The sequence below is a fragment of the Lissotriton vulgaris genome, chromosome 2_1 (assembly GCF_964263255.1).
Source record: "Lissotriton vulgaris chromosome 2_1, aLisVul1.2, whole genome shotgun sequence".
In the NCBI taxonomy this organism is placed as follows: domain Eukaryota; kingdom Metazoa; phylum Chordata; class Amphibia; order Caudata; family Salamandridae; genus Lissotriton; species Lissotriton vulgaris.
The window spans coordinates 147,432,001-147,448,201 of record NC_141687.1 but is presented as its reverse complement, the minus strand read 5'-3'; the positions used below and the strand labels follow the sequence as shown (position 1 = coordinate 147,448,201).

Sequence of the window (16,201 nt, the reverse complement as noted above, 5' to 3'; positions counted from 1 at the left end):
CAGCCAGGCTAGCTTTACTCCGGTGACACAGTGAGCAAGGGACTCATGTCTGGGCATACCCTTGGCCACTTAGGGCAAACTTAGCAAATATGATGGATGGGGTGCTTAACCTTTTCAAGTACTCACCCCCGTCAAGAGATCTGGGTTTAATATATCATTCTTTTTCTCACTATGTCACCCCAGTTTGGGCACCGCATTATGGGAATCCATCTTGACCCTGCTCCTCATGGGAACAGTCCAGCCTGAACTGCCAGGCCAGGTCTTTCCTGGACCGGATGGTTGTTCTCGCAGAAGAAAAGCATTTCAGATAAACTAGTCCACTGTATACAGCAGAGTCGCTACCCACCGACCATAAGGACTATGAAGAATAGGTTTCTCCTCCTTACACCGTTTTCAAAGTGGTGTAAGGAGGAGAAACCTATTCTTCATGGTTGAAATCACGCCTCAGCACTAGAATTCTTTGGGGATCGACCTGTTAAATGCATCTCTTGCTCAGCCCGTCATACTACAATGAGCATTGTAATAATCCTAAGATTCATTTTCAAAAAGAGTTTCAGAATTTAGTCATTTGTTTCCTCACTATGCTACTCATAGACCTGTGTCTCCTCGTTCCTTCTTTCAACTCAGTCCTTACTCGTCAAAGAGAAACCTGAACCAAAAAGGCAATCTAACTCCACTTGATATCTCCTTCCTGCTAAAAAACACAGTCGTCACTAGTGAAGGCCTTGCAGTAAACTGGAAGTGGCCTATAAAAAGGAAACCTCCTTCTCTCCGAACATGCTTCTTTCTTTCACATTTTCTGTGTCCATCACTGGTTTGATGTCTTCCAGAAAAGCAGAGGTGTGTTAACCTAATAATGCTGGGGAAACGTACTACTTGTCTTTTATTTTTATGAACTTTAGCCTTCACATTATTTATAGTGGGTTTGTACATTTTAAAATGAACACTCTAACAGCTTCAAATCACCACCCATGATTAAAGATTAGATCAAAACGAACAACAGCTATTGTACAACATCTAACTTTACTTTGTTGATTTCCTTCTTTCAGCACCAAAGTGGTTTGATGGCCTCAAATCTACAGAGAACAGGCAAAGCACGTTGGCCGATTACTGCCATACCTTGTTAAATCTCCCCAACAAGATATCCCGCTGCTCTCATGTTCTGACCTTCTTCAAAGTTAGATCTGATGACCTCAACCTGGCCCTCGACAGCCAGTGAGTATTGAACAGCTGCTACTAAACCATTATTTCTGTGTACATGAATGTATTGCCACCTAAAAAGTGAAAAACCCCAAGATAGTGGTATTTGTCTTCCTCGCGTCTCCTGAAGACTTGGAGATAAATGGTTGGAGCTGCTCTTCTGTTGCCTTCCATAATGGGACCAATTCATCCACATTAAACAGAATCACAAATCAAAAACCTTAAGTAGCTTCACAACTTTTCAATTTCTCATAGTTCTGAATTATTATAAATGAGTTTGACATTTCTAACCTCACTGAAAACAGTTTCTGCACCTTGTTGAGCCTTTAAAAATTCTGATTTATTTGTAATGCCAATGTCAGTAATACAGGTTCCTTTTCCTTATGGGTTCAGGCAGCACCTGGAAGCTCGGGCACCACCTCAAGAGCTGGGCCAGTATTTGATACTTAATGTTTCAGATTCTCTGAAGCAGAAGTGCTAACATTTCTTACCTGTGCTGCTGCTGCATTTACCTGTTCCTGCCTCCTTGCCTTTTTCGGTCAGAGGCACCTGCTGTTGGGTTTGAGAATGGAACCAATAGTCGCCCATCATTCTTGGTTTTAGTGGCAGTTTATTTGGCTGCTGCACAGACTCAACTGGTGTTGGCTACCTGCAGAGTGTGATGGTATCAACAAAAGCATCATCATCCTCACTTCTGTAAACAGTTCTTAGAAGCTGTCAGACCAAAGGCACTAAACATGCCACACCCCGTTGCCAGTCAGCCACCAGATGCCACAGCAGGTAGGAGCTGATGTGATCGGATAGTTATTATTATTGCAAGCTTATGAAGTCTAGCAATGCCTCCTCATGGGAGCATGTGGGCAATGGTAGTACCTGTTCTTGCGGGCATGTAGAATTTTGCTTTACCTGTTTCTGGGCCCGAGGAGACTGGCAATAAATATACTTTACCGAACAATGTGATGAATTACAATCCGTTCTGTAAAGTGCTCTCTAAATCCTGTCATATTTTTACTAATGTTGCGCCCCATTGTGCTTCTCAGAGCACTCTTTTGCAATCATTTTCTAAAAATCATCTTTTGGAGTACCCTCGTTCCGTGTCACTACTAATCCTTCCACCACACCTTCAGGAGGAGAACCACCGCTTTAGGAAAGTGGTCTATAAATCTTATCAACCTTTATCAATGTGGCCTGGCAAATGGCAGCTGCTAAACCTTATTGCAAATGCATTACTGAAATTTGAAAACAAATTAATTTTTTGGTAAAGCCACAGTTGTTAAAGCAAAGTGTTTTATGTTTTTGTGGTGTTGAGCCGTATGTTACGCCACAGGTGTCTAGGATCACGTGGTCTCACACAGTACTTTGCAGGAGATCACAAAAAATTTGAGACATGCCCCTGCAACAATTACTTGGTGTGAAGTGTCCTCTCTCTTCTGTGCTTCTGAACTTTATGACATTACGGTGTATTTACCGACCAATGTGGCTAAGCTGATAATTCTATTGGCCATGCCTGACTTAGTCTGGATCAGGAGAAAGTCAGGGACTGTCTCACAGAAAAATGTTCACAGAAATAAAAAATTCAAAAACAATTATGAACAGGTGCCTCTTACTAACCTTTACATCAGATTGTCTGCACCGGTGGGCTAGAGGTGTATATACAATAAAAAAAAATAATAGACACTAAATCCAAGAATAAATACATATTTTCCACTATGGATTGAATGCCAATAACCCTCCATTTCACACAGTTGGTATCCTATGAGTAATTCGGGCCATTCCCAATGATTTGCATACTTTATTGCGTGACCAAAGCAAGTTGACAAGTAAAACCTGAGAAGGTCACCGCTACTTCTCCCATAAAGTATTGATCTAGCACTCATAGATACAAGGGTAGAAAGAAATGTAATATTTACTAACGAGTATTGTTCTTTCTTTATTATAGAATTAGAAAACCTGAAACATTTTTGTTGCCCAAGGACAACTCCAAGAAAAATGCAGCAGGTAAGTTCTGCACTTTGCCCCCAAGAATGAAGCTGGTGCTTTTAAATAATCTCAACATTTGCTAGTGGCAGTTGCAGCAGTGTTTTGTATAGTTGTCGTCCTAAGGTGCATTCAAGATGTGGCTCGAAAGGCGCTTGTGAAATAGAAATAAGAGCCAGCTGTGTGCTGTATCTGAGGGGCTGTCTGTATCTCATATTATTGAGGGAATATACACTGCCCCCATTGGCTGTTGTGAATGTAGTACCCATGAAAGGTGCTGGATTGAACACACAAAACTAACGTTTTAAAGAACTTGATAGCACCATTAACCACGCTGCCTCGACTTAACTCTGAGGAGAGAGTGGGTCGCTTCTTTGCAAATGTGCGATGCCGATAGGTGAGTTAATGACAGGACACTCCGTATCTCCAACCGACCCCTGCCCCTACCACGTCTTCAACAAGGCCGACTCCACCATCGCACCCCAACTCTGGAACATCATCAACACCTCCTTCAACACCGCCACCTTCTCGGAGAGCTGGAAGCATGCCGAGCTCAGCGCCCTACTGAAGAAACCTACATCGGACCCCACCCACCTCAAGAACTTCCGCCCCATCTCGCACCTCCCTTAACCTGCCAAAGTCATCGAGAAGACCGTCAACAGACAGCTTGACGCCTTCCTCGTGACGAACGGATCCCTCGACCCCTCGCAGTCCGGCTTCCGAACCAACCACAGCACTGAGACCGCCCTCATCGCAGCCACCGACGAAATCAGAACCCTGCTCGACAACGGGGAAACAGCGGCCCTCATCCTCCTAGACCTCTCCGCAGCGTTCGACACTGTCTGCCACCGCACCCTAGTTCAACGCCTCAGCAACATCGGTATCCAAGAGAAGGCACTGGATTGGATCATCTCGTTCCTCGCCGGAAGAACACAGAGAGTCCGCCTCCCCCCGTTTCGATCCGAAGCCACCGAAGTCATCTGCGGCGTACCGCAAGGATCATCACTCAGCCCCACCCTCTTCAACGTCTACATGAGACCTCTTGCAGCCATCGCACGCCAACACAGCCTCAACATCATCTCCTACGCCGACGACACCCAACTGATCCTCTCCCTCACCAGAGACCCCGCCACCGCCAACTAGCCTACACGAAGGGATGAAAGACGTCGCCGAGTGGATGAAGAACAGCCGCCTGAAACTGAACTCAGACAAGATGGAAGTCCTCATCATGGGACCATCGCCCTCCGCCTGGGACGACTCCTGGTGGCCCCCCGCCCTGGGCACCACTCCCAAGCCAACAGACCATGCACGCAACCTGGGCTTCATCCTGGACTCCTCCCTCTCGATGACCAGACAAGTCAACGCCGTCTCCTCATCATGCTTCAACACCCTAGGCATGCTCCGCAAGATCTTCCGATGGATCCCGACCGAAACCAGGAAGACGGTCACCCAGGCACTCGTCACCAGCCGACTGGACTACGGAAACACCCTCTACGCCGGAACCACAGCCAAGCTACAGAAAAGACTCCAACGCATCCAGAATGCCTCCGCCCGACTCATTCTGGACATCCCCCGACGCAGCCACATCTACGGCCACCTGAGGGACCTGCACTGGCTTCCCGTCAGCAAGAGGATCATGTTCAGGCTCCTCACCCACGCACACAAGTCTCTCCACGACCTGGGCCCCAAATACCTCAACAACCGCCTGACTTTCTACACGGCCACCCGCCAGCTACGCTCTACAAGCCCCACCCTCGCCGCCGTACCACGCATCCGAAGAGCCACCGCCGGAGGGAGATCCTTCTCCTACCTGGCGGCCAAGACATGGAACTCCCTCCCCATCCACCTTCGGCTGACCCAGGACCATCTCGCCTTTAGGAGACAACTCAAGACCTGGCTGTTCGAGCAATAGCGGACCCCTTCCCCCAAGCGCCTTGAGACCCTGCCGGGTGAGTAGTGCGCTATACAAATGTTATGATTGATTGAGTATGAGTGAAGTGGGCATTCAACACCTTGCAGCAACAGTCAAATAAGCACTTAGTTCGCATAGACAGTCGACAAGTTTCCATATTCTAACAATTCAACAGGAAGGCATTCCTGGGGTGGATATGAACAAGTGAGTGACCTGAAAATGACACGATCTCTATAGCTGACCTAGTCTGAAGCGGGCTGAAGTACAAGGGATCGGTTTGACTTATAATTGAATTATTCTCAGAGTTGGGACCAAATTTGCCCTATGGCATTTGGTGGGCAGCCCTCCAATGTCTTGACCTGTCAATTGCTGTGTGCATTTTTTTAGGCGACCTGAAAAGAAGCATTCCAGATCTTCTGATTTGCCCTTCAAAGCTTTTATTGGTGCAGAATGCAGCACACATAGAATCGAGGAAAAAAGAGGATAAATAAAGCTATTTCTCCTTGTTATACCTTTCCTGGGAAGGGGTATCTTTTTGGCAGATTCCCAGGTTTACAAGTCCTCTTAAATCTGGGAATGTGTCAAAAACCATGGAAGTTGTTTAGGAACACCCATGGAATGCCTCCCTTGCGCACAGTGAGGCAACTTAGTGATTTGCACTGAGTTGCCTCACTCCAGATTTATGAAGTCATTCAAAGCCAGGCAAAGTAGCTTTTAGTGACTATAAATCTGACTTAGAGGCATGCATCACGCATGTCCCACTTTGCATGGTGCAAATGTGACGCAAGCCTCTCATACATAGGTCCGGTGATGTCTAAGAAAAAAGTGGAAATGAGACCCCGGGAAACATGTTCATAAGGGAGTAAACAAAATAAACTCATTTACTTTAATGTTGAACACCTCGAGCTGAAAAGCTGCTCGATGGCAGATCAGTTGAAACTGTATTTGCTGAAGATAAGCAAGCACCCTCTCAAGTGCCATACTAATTGGGCAACATTTGGTCTCTGCAAGGCACGATAGAGTTAGCGCCAAAGTAAGGAAAAAGATTTAGCCAGGTGAGCAACAAAAATAGGAAAAATGAATGATGCATCCTAGAGGGGTGGCAGCACGTTTGTCACCCACCGCGCCGGTGTTAATGAGTTTTTAGGTCGAAGGCCTAAAAGGCTGCGCTTGCGCAGTCTTAGGCCGGAGATTTAATGAGTCTGAGTAGCGGCTAAGGTCCCACCTCCGTGCCCCATCTCTCCTTCATTGGCTGGCTTCCTAAACGGAGGCCAGCCATTGGAGGAGAGATCAGTCACTCCGATGTAGCCCCGTCCTTTTCGGATTTGGGGGCGTAATTTTTGATGTTCTTTAGACAGTGACGTTGTCCGTCACTCAGAACATCAAAACCACGCCCCCAATTCCGAAAAATTCAGAACCCTTCGGCAGCCATTTTCTTTTCCCCGCAGTGAGGGTGAGGCTCGAGTCTCTGCCTCTGCCCCCGTTTGTAGTGCTCCTGCACCCCTGTTTGTGCCCCAACTATCTCATTGCACTGTGCATCTTTTAATTTTGAAAGGATTGAGCTAAAAAAAAATGATGTGCTGCGACCGCCGTCTCTGTAACCCGACAGTCTACGTCCCGAAAGTCACAGGACAACACGTCAGCAAAGTGCCCAAGAGTTAAGATGGGGCGACGCAAAACTTCACATTGTAAGTAAATAGCTCTTTTGTTTTTCAAATGTGGCTGTACGTGTTTGCTGAACATACACAGGACAAACATAGATGGTGGGATGGTATCTTTGTACTGCTCCGATCTGCTCGCAAGGGTGTTTGCTTCCCGTCCGCTCGCCCCGGGAGCGCGCTTTCACCACCCTCATCTGGCGCCGCCATGTTGAGCCTTCATCTTCCAACGGCGTTATACACCATTTCCCTCCGCACCGGACAGCAGCGCAGCCAGGACCACCTCGTCACAATCCTGCTCCGTTGCATTGTAAGTCTTCAGGGACTTAGTGAGATCACAGGACGGCCGGCAGAGCTGGGGAAGAGTCAGCCACACACCCGACTTTCGCTCCTCGAGGAGCAGCGGCAGCCTTTTTTTCTTTTCACCGCAGTGAGGGTGAGGCTCGAGCCTCTGACTCTGCCCCCGTTTGTAGTGCTCCTGCACCCCTGTTTGTGCCCCAACTATCTCATTGCACTGTGCATCTTTTAATTTTGAAAGGATTGAGCTAAAAAAAAAATGATGTCCTGCGACCGCCGTCTCTTTAATCCGACAGTCTACGTCCCGAAAGTCAACTTTTCCCTTTCTTAAAATTAGCGGTTATCTAAGAACTGCACAGTATTTGCTTCTCACATAATCTTATTGATACAAAGCGCATGACTTGTGTATGTATGGTTTGAGCCTGAAAATTCAAAAGGAAAAATGCCTGCAGACGTAGATGAACTCCGAATATATCTGATAAAGCAGCCGATACTGGCTCTGATTCCAATTCTGAAGTGCAAGCCTCCGACATGTAAGATTTGGAAACAGATACGCTCTTTCAAGTGTCAAATTTAATAATGATTTTGAGGATGCCTTCTTCCTTCTCCTAAATCTATAAACAAAAGTTCCCCCAGTCACTGGAAAAGACTGTAAAGCTTAACTAAGATAATCAAGACACAAGCTCAGGTTATCCTTCGCTTTTACCCGAATCGATTCCGCAAATTGACCCTTGCTGAACATGAAATTGATGCTTTTATTTGTAATAAGAAACAAGACAACACGCCAGCAAAGTGCCCAAGAGTTAGGATGGGGCGACGCAAAATTTCACATTGTAAGTAAATAGTCTTTTGTTTTTCAAATGTGGCTGTACGTGTATGCTGAACATACACAGGACAAACATAGATGGTGGGATGGGATCTTTGTACTGCTCCGATCTGCTCGCAAGGGTGTTTGCTTCCCGTCCGCTCGCCCCGGGAGCGCGCTTTCACCACCCTCATCTGGCGCCGCCATGTTCCCATTTGTGCAAGTCTGGCAGTGAGCGCCATTACTCGAGTGTGCACGTTTTGGCAGGTGTTACAGTAAACTTTGCCGCCTGTTAGTTCGGTCTGCAGTCTCTCGGAAGGCATGCTTTAATGTATGAGGTGTTTAATGCTCGCAGACCTGTGGAGCGGTGAGAGGCCCTCAGTTGTCACCCGGGCAGAGTTTCAGTGAAAATCACCTTTTGCACATCCTTTCTCCTGGTCTCACCTTCCTGGCGTAGAGGCAGGTCCACCTCCTTTTTGCCAGCGCTGTGATGACTCTTGGAACTTCAGAAGTAGCGTAACGCATTTACGACTTGTGTCTTGAAAAAAAGAACAAAAACAATTTTTGTTGCGAAGCTTTTACAGCTCACCCCCCGCAGTTCCCTTCATTCCATCGAGGGGGAGTGGCAGGGCCGATACTGCCAAGCTTTCAGTGCCCGGCACTTCCGGTCAAAGGCTTCGCACCTGCACTTCTAAGCAGATCTGCTGCACTAGACCCATCACTTCTCAGCAGGTCTTGCATACTAGTACCTGCACTTCTCAGCTTCATTGGTATGCTAGCTCCTGCATTTCTCAGCAGATCTGTGTACTGTCACGAGCACTTCTCAGCAGACCTCGCATACTAGCAGCCGCACTTCTCATTGCATTTGCTTTCCCTCTTTCGCACGTAAGCACTTCTCAAAACAGGGCTGCTGCTCTTCTAATGGACGATGTAAAGTAAATTCTAAGCAGGGTTGCTTCTCTTCTAATGGGACAGTGTAAACATAATTCTAAGCAGGGCTGCTACTCTTCTATCGGGACTGTGTAAACAAGCTCATAAGCAGGGCTGCTAGTCTTCTAATGGGACTGTGTAAACAAGCTTCTAAGCACGGCTGCTGCAGTAGTAGTTTATACAGGGCTTCAAGAGGTGCGGGGCTCGCCATTCGCAGACCTGTTAAAAATTAAAAACCAGCGCTGAAATACCGCCCTTCTTGACACTATGACTATAGTCATGTGACCCGAGTCTAGGCCTGGCCCAGAAGACTCTCTGAGGAGGCTGTGTGATGCTGCGGTGGCTCGAGCTCCTGCAGCTTTGAGAAGTAAGTGGGAGTCGTGGGGTGCTGCAATGAAGCCTGTGCGTGTGTGATTATGTAATTCCAAAAGAGAGCGCACTATCGGCAGATGTCACAGTGGGTGCCGGTCGGGTACAAAAATCACTGTAATTCACAGAAGTTTTGTAGTGTCCTGGCATGCCTGCATGTTGCTCTATTGCTAATTTATTATTTACCATGTTTGAAACTGTTCTTGTCTGCCTAATTGGGGTGAAAGGTGAAGTGGGCCTCTTTCGATTAGAACGTAGCATTTTCCCTTCCATTTCTGCTTTTGGCCATCTCTCTCCTCCAATCTCAACCATACCCATTCTTTTTATTATCTCTTTCCCTCTCACCTCCTTTTGTCTACCTCCTCCACTCTCCCTGCTCCCATTGTCGCTCTCCTCCTCTCTCTCCATTTTTTCTCTTCTTCCTTCGCTTTTTCCTTCTGATCCCTTTACCTCCACCTTTTTTGTGCTAAAAGAATGATAATACCTGTAATCAAGTGTGTGTATCCGTGCCTTCCTTTAAGTTCGCTGTGCTGGCTCTCCTGCCCCCTGGCTGTGCTTGCTCCCCTGCCCCCTGGCTGAGCTTGCTCCCCTGCACACTGGCTGTGCTTGCTCCCCTGCCCCCTCGCTCTGCTTGCTCTCCTGTGTGTGTGGCTCTGGGTGTGTGTGTGGGCTCTGGGTGTGTGTGTGGGCTCTGGGTGTGTGTGTGGGCTCTGGGTGTGTGTGTGTGGGCTCTGGGTGTGTGTGTGTGGGCTCTGGGTGTGTGTGTGTGGGCTCTGGGTGTGTGTGTGTGGGCTCTGGGTGTGTGCGGGGGGCTCTGGGTGTGTGCGGGGGGCTCTGGGTGTGTGTGGGGGGCTCTGGGTGTGTGTGTGGGGGGCTCTGGGTGTGTGTGTGTGGGGCTCTGGGTGTGTGTGTGGGGGGTCTCTGGGTGTGTGTGGTGGTCTCTGGGTGTGTGTGGCTCTGGGTGGGTGTGTGTGGCTCTGGGTGTGTGTCTCTGGGTGTGTGGGTGTGTGTTACTCTGGGTGTGTGGGTGTGTGTGGCTCTGGGTGTGTGGGTGTGTGTGGCTCTGGGTGTGTGGGTGTGTGTGGCTCTTGGTGTGTGGGTGTGTGTGTGGCTCTTGGTGTGTGGGTGTGTGTGTGGCTCTGGGTGTGTGGGTGTGTGTGGGGCTCTGGGTGTGTGTGTGGTGGTCTCTGGGTGTGTGTGTGGTGGTCTCTGGGTGTGTGTGTGGGGCGTTGGTTGTGTGTGTGGGGCGTTGGGTGTGTGTGGGGGGGCGTTGGGTGTGTGTGGAGGCTCTGTGTGTGCGGCTCTGTATGTGTGTGTGGGTGGCTTTGTGTGTGTGGCTCTGTGTGGGTGTAAATGCAATAGGTCCTGCATTTGCGAGCGATTACGCTATTGGCATTGTAAATGACAATGCCATTTATTTAACGATTAAGCTATTGGCAATGTAAATGACAATGCCATTTATTTATGAATAAAAAAAAAAGTCAACAGCAATGCCAATAGCTCTACCTTTAATAATGCCGAGACCATTGCATTGTAAATGCTTGTTTAAGATTGTTCTCATATATTGTTGATTATATATCCCAAAGGGTCACTAGCTTGATAATCAGCGGTCAGAAACGACTGATCTCTAGTCGGATGGGCAGGATGAAACATGGCTTAGTAGGTTCCTTTTTTGCCACACCAGGCTTCAGTGGCTTTCCGTCAAAGAAGACTGCCCCTCATGTATCACTACATTTCCACTCAGAGGCAGAGTAGGAAAAACGTTTAACACACACGCCCGAAAGATCACGTACAGCTTCATTTGTAGAAGCACATCATAGTGCCCCCATGTGGCAGGAAGGACAGAAACCAAGGGAAAGGGGAAGTAAGGCTATTGTCACAAACCTCAACTCTCCTGCTGCTGGCATTTGGTCTCTGATTCCTCGTGGGCCAGTATGTGGTGCAATATGGTTGGGCAACATGTCCTGTGCTGATGGGAAGATGGCAGAAGCTTGCAGCCGCTGTGAAATGCTGTCTTACCCAATGGCAACGTGAAATGCTCTTCTGAGTTACTTCCATCTTTCTTCGTAGGAGTTGAGGCACACAAGTGTTTCTGAGCAGGTACCTCATAAGAAAGAAATGCATAAACAAAAGCGCACATGACTGAAGCAAACTGGTGGCCTTGTTACCCTCATGTTTTACTGAGACATGCAACAAAATTATGTTTTTAATTTTTAAGACAATGAGATATATTAACGAGAAATGCAACAGAATCAGGCATTTTTTTCTTCTGGAAAATGGTAAAGATTGACGAGAACTATGCATTCTAGGAGCAAGACGAGTACTATGCATTATAGGAGCGAGACGAGAACTATGCATTATAGGAGCAAGAGTGCCTCATTGAAGATGGATTCATATTAGTGCTTCAAGAAAACTTTTGATTGTGCAGTAAACTTGTACTATTAGTTACTAATTGCACAAGGAAAGTCACTGACGTCAGCAGCGAATGTACCCATAATTAAACTCAATTTGGCCATCATGGCATAATTGATCTCCACAATCAAGATGAAAATATCTGTGAATCAAGAAATGTCCTCACACAAGGGAGTAGCTAGAAAACCAAAATACGCCCCATATATATATATATATATATATATATATATATATATATATATATATATATATATATATATATATATATATATGTGTGTGTGCACTAGTAAAGTGAGCTATTCCAATCCTTCCTATAAAGTGCATGTGAATTGAACTCCTCGGGAAACTTGATAGAAAATGATGCAAAATGATGAATATTATAGCATGATATTCAAGGAATTTACCCAAAAACTACACATTTACCTGTATTCACCTTTTTCTAGTATTTATCATGTTCCTCTTCTTTCTTTATTTGTATGCTTCTTTCCATCCTTTTTATTTTCTTTCATGTGTATTTCATTCGTTCTCTCCTTCTGTCTAGTCTTCTCTCATTCCATCAGTCTTTTTTTCTAGCTTTCTATCCTGCTTTCTAGCTTTTTAATCTTATTTATCTCCTGGCTTTCTTTCAGACATTCTTTGCATCTTTTCTTTTTGTATTCTTTCCATCGGTTAATTCTTTTTTTCTCTTCTTTCCTTCACTCACCCCTTCTTTCATCTCACATTTTATCTTTGTTGTTTCATAATTTTTTTCTGCTTTACCTCGTTAGTTTCATTTTTTTCTCTATTACTTCTTTGATCTTGGCTGGCTTTTCCTTTTTCTAAGCCATATTCCTCCTATATATTCCCGCATCTAACTTTCTTTTTTTGTCATTTTAATAGTTTGTCTTTCTCGTTGTCCCCGTTTTAGGCTGCTTTAAGGTTTTCTTTTGCCCCCCCCCTTTGTTGTTTCATAATTTTTTTCTGCTTTACCTCGTTAGTTTCATTTTTTTCTCTATTACTTCTTTGATCTTGGCTTTTCCTTTTTCTAAGCCATATTCCTCCTATATATTCCCGCATCTAACTTTCTTTTTTTGTCATTTTAATAGTTTGTCTTTCTCGTTGTCCCCGTTTTAGGCTGCTTTAAGGTTTTCTTTTGCCCCCTCCCCCCACACACACCTGAGTTATAATAGTTTATTTTTGTGGAGTTTATTAGTTTTAACTTGTGATTTGGGATTATCTGTGAGCAAAAGATAGATGCTAAGAAGAGCCATAAAACAAATGAATCTGCCTCAGTAGCACCCCCCACCCTCTTAAGCTGGTATAGCGGGTGATTGACAACGCCCTTGCCCTCACAGGTGAGCATGGACTGCACCAATGCTCCGCACGGCCTACCGCAGTTGGCATGGAGTTGCACCATAAAAATGACAGCATCAACCCAGTCCCCACCACTTCCCATCTCTTGGGTGCAAGGGTGGGTGCCATGGTCAGCCCTAGTCCTTGCTTCCAGGGAATAGACCACATGACATGTCCACATCCTGTGGCCAAAATGTGCTTGTTGTCGCCTGTCTGTAGATCTGTATGTTCGGCCCCAGGGCATGTGCCACTGTTGAGTTGCTGCTTTTCTGATTTTCCACAGTTGCATGTCCAACCACCGGGGACTTGGTTGAGTAGAGTTGGGGTTCTGTCGTTGTGTTCCCATCTCACTGTATCTGGATGATCAAGCATGTGACTGCGTCAGTCTTAGTTAACTGTTTATAGGCAACCTTGTGAAGTTGTCAGTACCTCGAGGTCATCAGGCAACCATGTTTCCAGTCCTAGATTTTCATTTGGCAATTCAACCGATCAGAAGAACACCCTTGAAAGTAATGATTAGTAAAGGGAAAACTCGGGCTTGAAATCTGCAGCAATATTTAGAATTCTTTTGGGCCAGGCAAAGCAGCAGGAGCGTCAGTCAACCTTTGCAGGCACAAGAGTTTTTGTTCTGAAGATATCGTGCAACCCTTGTTAATGTGTGCAAAGTGTACATTCTGTATGGGTGGGATCACCACAAACCAACTTTAGAGTTATCGCAGAGCCGGACCTATTAAGTTGCAGGACTTCACTTTGCATGAAGTTGTAGCCCCAAATGAAAGTAAGAGCAAAGGTAGGCAAAATCAAAATTGTGTTATTTAACTGCAATTGTAATTTCCAAGATACTAAACGTATCATGTGATTAGATGTTCTCCCCATAGACACTTGTTTCCAAATAGTTATTTGAACTGGAGAGTGTCGAGTACACAGAGACATTGCTTGCCTGCCTTTGTGATGTTGTGCAACACATAGCATCGCACAAAATCATTTTTTTTTTGTGCAAGCACTAATAATAATAGCAATCATTTGTAGAGTGCGCAGCTACCTTCGGCGAGGTGTCCCTGCGCTGGGGGCCGTCAGGGACATTAAGCGAGCTGTTGCCCAGAGTTGCATGGTGCTGGACTAACCTGCCACCGGCGCCGGGAATCGAACCTTGAGCTCCTGTGTTCCGGCGTCAGCCGCCCTGGCCGTTGCCCCACACCTCTTCCTATGCGAATCTGGCTTATCTAATAGGAAAGGAAACCAACCCCCTTTTGTCCAGAACCCTTTGGCATCTAGACAGGCGGGAAAATTAGCTACTCAAGACGAGTGTGTCTACCCTCAGACGAGTACAACCCCTAAACTGGGCTATCTGAAGTGGATGTGACTTTTCAGAAGTGACCATCTTCGTGATGGCTATTTAGGATCTCTGGGAAGTGTTATGCCCACTTTCCCCAGAATATACCCCTGGGGGTAATGTGACCCCGGTGGTAAGATGCCCATTGGCCTTGGACGTTGCCCCATACTCACCTTAAGTCCCGGGGGAGGGTCTCATAAGTCGTTGTTAAGTGACGGTGTGCAGCATATATTTTCTTCCTAGGTTAACACTACCGCAATCTGCTTTAATTACAATTTATCAAAAACCAGTTTTCTTCAAACCCTGCTATTCTAAAAAGTGCTTACCTGATTTTGATGATCTTTGTGGCTAGAGTAATATAAAGGTGCGTGTTATTTTTATAAATTGGTGTGGATCTCCTTATTGAGTCGTGTTTATAATTTAATTACTTTTGGGTGTATTAGCAGATGTCTAACACTCCTCTCTGATAAGCCTAAGGCAGCTCGACCACACTACCTTCTAAAGAGCATGGGATGGGTAGAACAAGCCCCTGTTTTCTAGTATGGGAATGCCTGACTCTTTTCACTGTATACTTCTTTTTGGTATACCATACAACGAGTCAGCTTCCTACAGCCTCAATTAGAAAATTAGATATATCCTAATGAGAAAAAGACTGCTACTGTGTACAGCTACAAAGATAAAGCAGTAAATGTTTTCACAGCAACATAATTTTCTTTGTTTACACCAGATATCACTGGACCCATCATCTTACAGACCTACCGGGCTATCGCCGACTACGAGACTAACTCCAAAACCGAACTGTCCCTCAGCATAAGTGACATAGTAGATGTGGTGGAGAAAAGCGAAAATGGTAAGGACTGGTTTGTTCTTAACTCTGAAACATTTTTACTGTTAAGCAGGATGCAGTACAATGCAGTCCCTCTAGATGGGCACAATGTTTTCCAGTAGGGTTCCTATCAAGCAGTCACATTACATTTGACATTACTGTAGGGTTCAATGTGAAGTGCCTGTGGTTTTTAGTGCGCCATTCTGGGTGACCGACAATATTTGCTGTGCACTTGGCACTACGTTGCTTACCTGCCTAGAAGACCTATGCAGTCACTGTGCACTCCTCTTTGGACAAGGAACCTGGAGGAGCACTTATACTGTGTTTTCCTTAAAAAAACAGCTATCTATGCTCAGAAAGTTTGTAAAGTACCTCAAAGGACTGGATTAAGTCCAGTCCTCCTCGTTTCCATCCAATGGGAATAGCGGCTGGCTTTTTAATAAAACACCCTTATAAATGTTACGGTACCTTTAAAGCAAATATAGGTTTCTAAAGGCAACCAGTGAAGGAAACAGGAATATGGAAATACAGTGACATATGTGATTATCTATAGGAATTATTGATGCTGCGTGCAGGTTGTACCTTACAGGTAAATAAAAACAATACATAAAAAAAAAGAGAATATTCAAGTAAATATTCCAATAGAACATTTCTGCTATATTTATGAGATGAATCTAGAATCTGTATAGGAGCAAAATATGTTTTGCTAATGTATTCCTTGATGCTCCTTTTGCAGTAAATCCGTATTGTTTTTTAAAGACAGACAGTTGCACAGAATAGTTTGGCAAGATGAACCTTCAGTGTGGTACAGTCCACACCAATAACCCTCTTTATACGAGTATAACTGTATCATCACAGCAAGGCACCAAAGCACTGTAAGGGGTTAACGCAGAACGCAGGTCTTCGCACCCCATTCCGGAAAACATATACTGAAATTCAGGGGTGGGGAACCCCAATAACAATTCAGATATTGGCCCCAAAAGCACATCTATATGTGTGTCAACCCACGACTCCTCTCAGCCATCCCAATAAATTGCCGCCCAATAAACCCCATGCACCTGAGCAAGATCACTTACTGTACTATCCATCCAACTGGGGATCAACCCTATTTGGGGACCTTCTGTGGCTGCCAAAGGACCCTGCGCTTTAT

General features: G+C 45.7%; 1 protein-coding gene across 1 annotated transcript in view; it reads left to right on the top strand.

The window, feature by feature from the left end:
- Nucleotides 1-16,201, top strand: part of NCF1 (neutrophil cytosolic factor 1) — a 139,490-nt gene that overhangs the window by 68,018 nt on the left and 55,271 nt on the right. Inside the window, exons 4-6 of the mRNA XM_086954592.1 lie at nucleotides 1,050-1,215; nucleotides 3,140-3,198; nucleotides 14,953-15,075. Of these exons, the coding sequence (XP_086810718.1) occupies nucleotides 1,050-1,215; nucleotides 3,140-3,198; nucleotides 14,953-15,075 (348 nt within the window). The remainder of the gene's footprint in view (nucleotides 1-1,049; nucleotides 1,216-3,139; nucleotides 3,199-14,952; nucleotides 15,076-16,201) is intronic.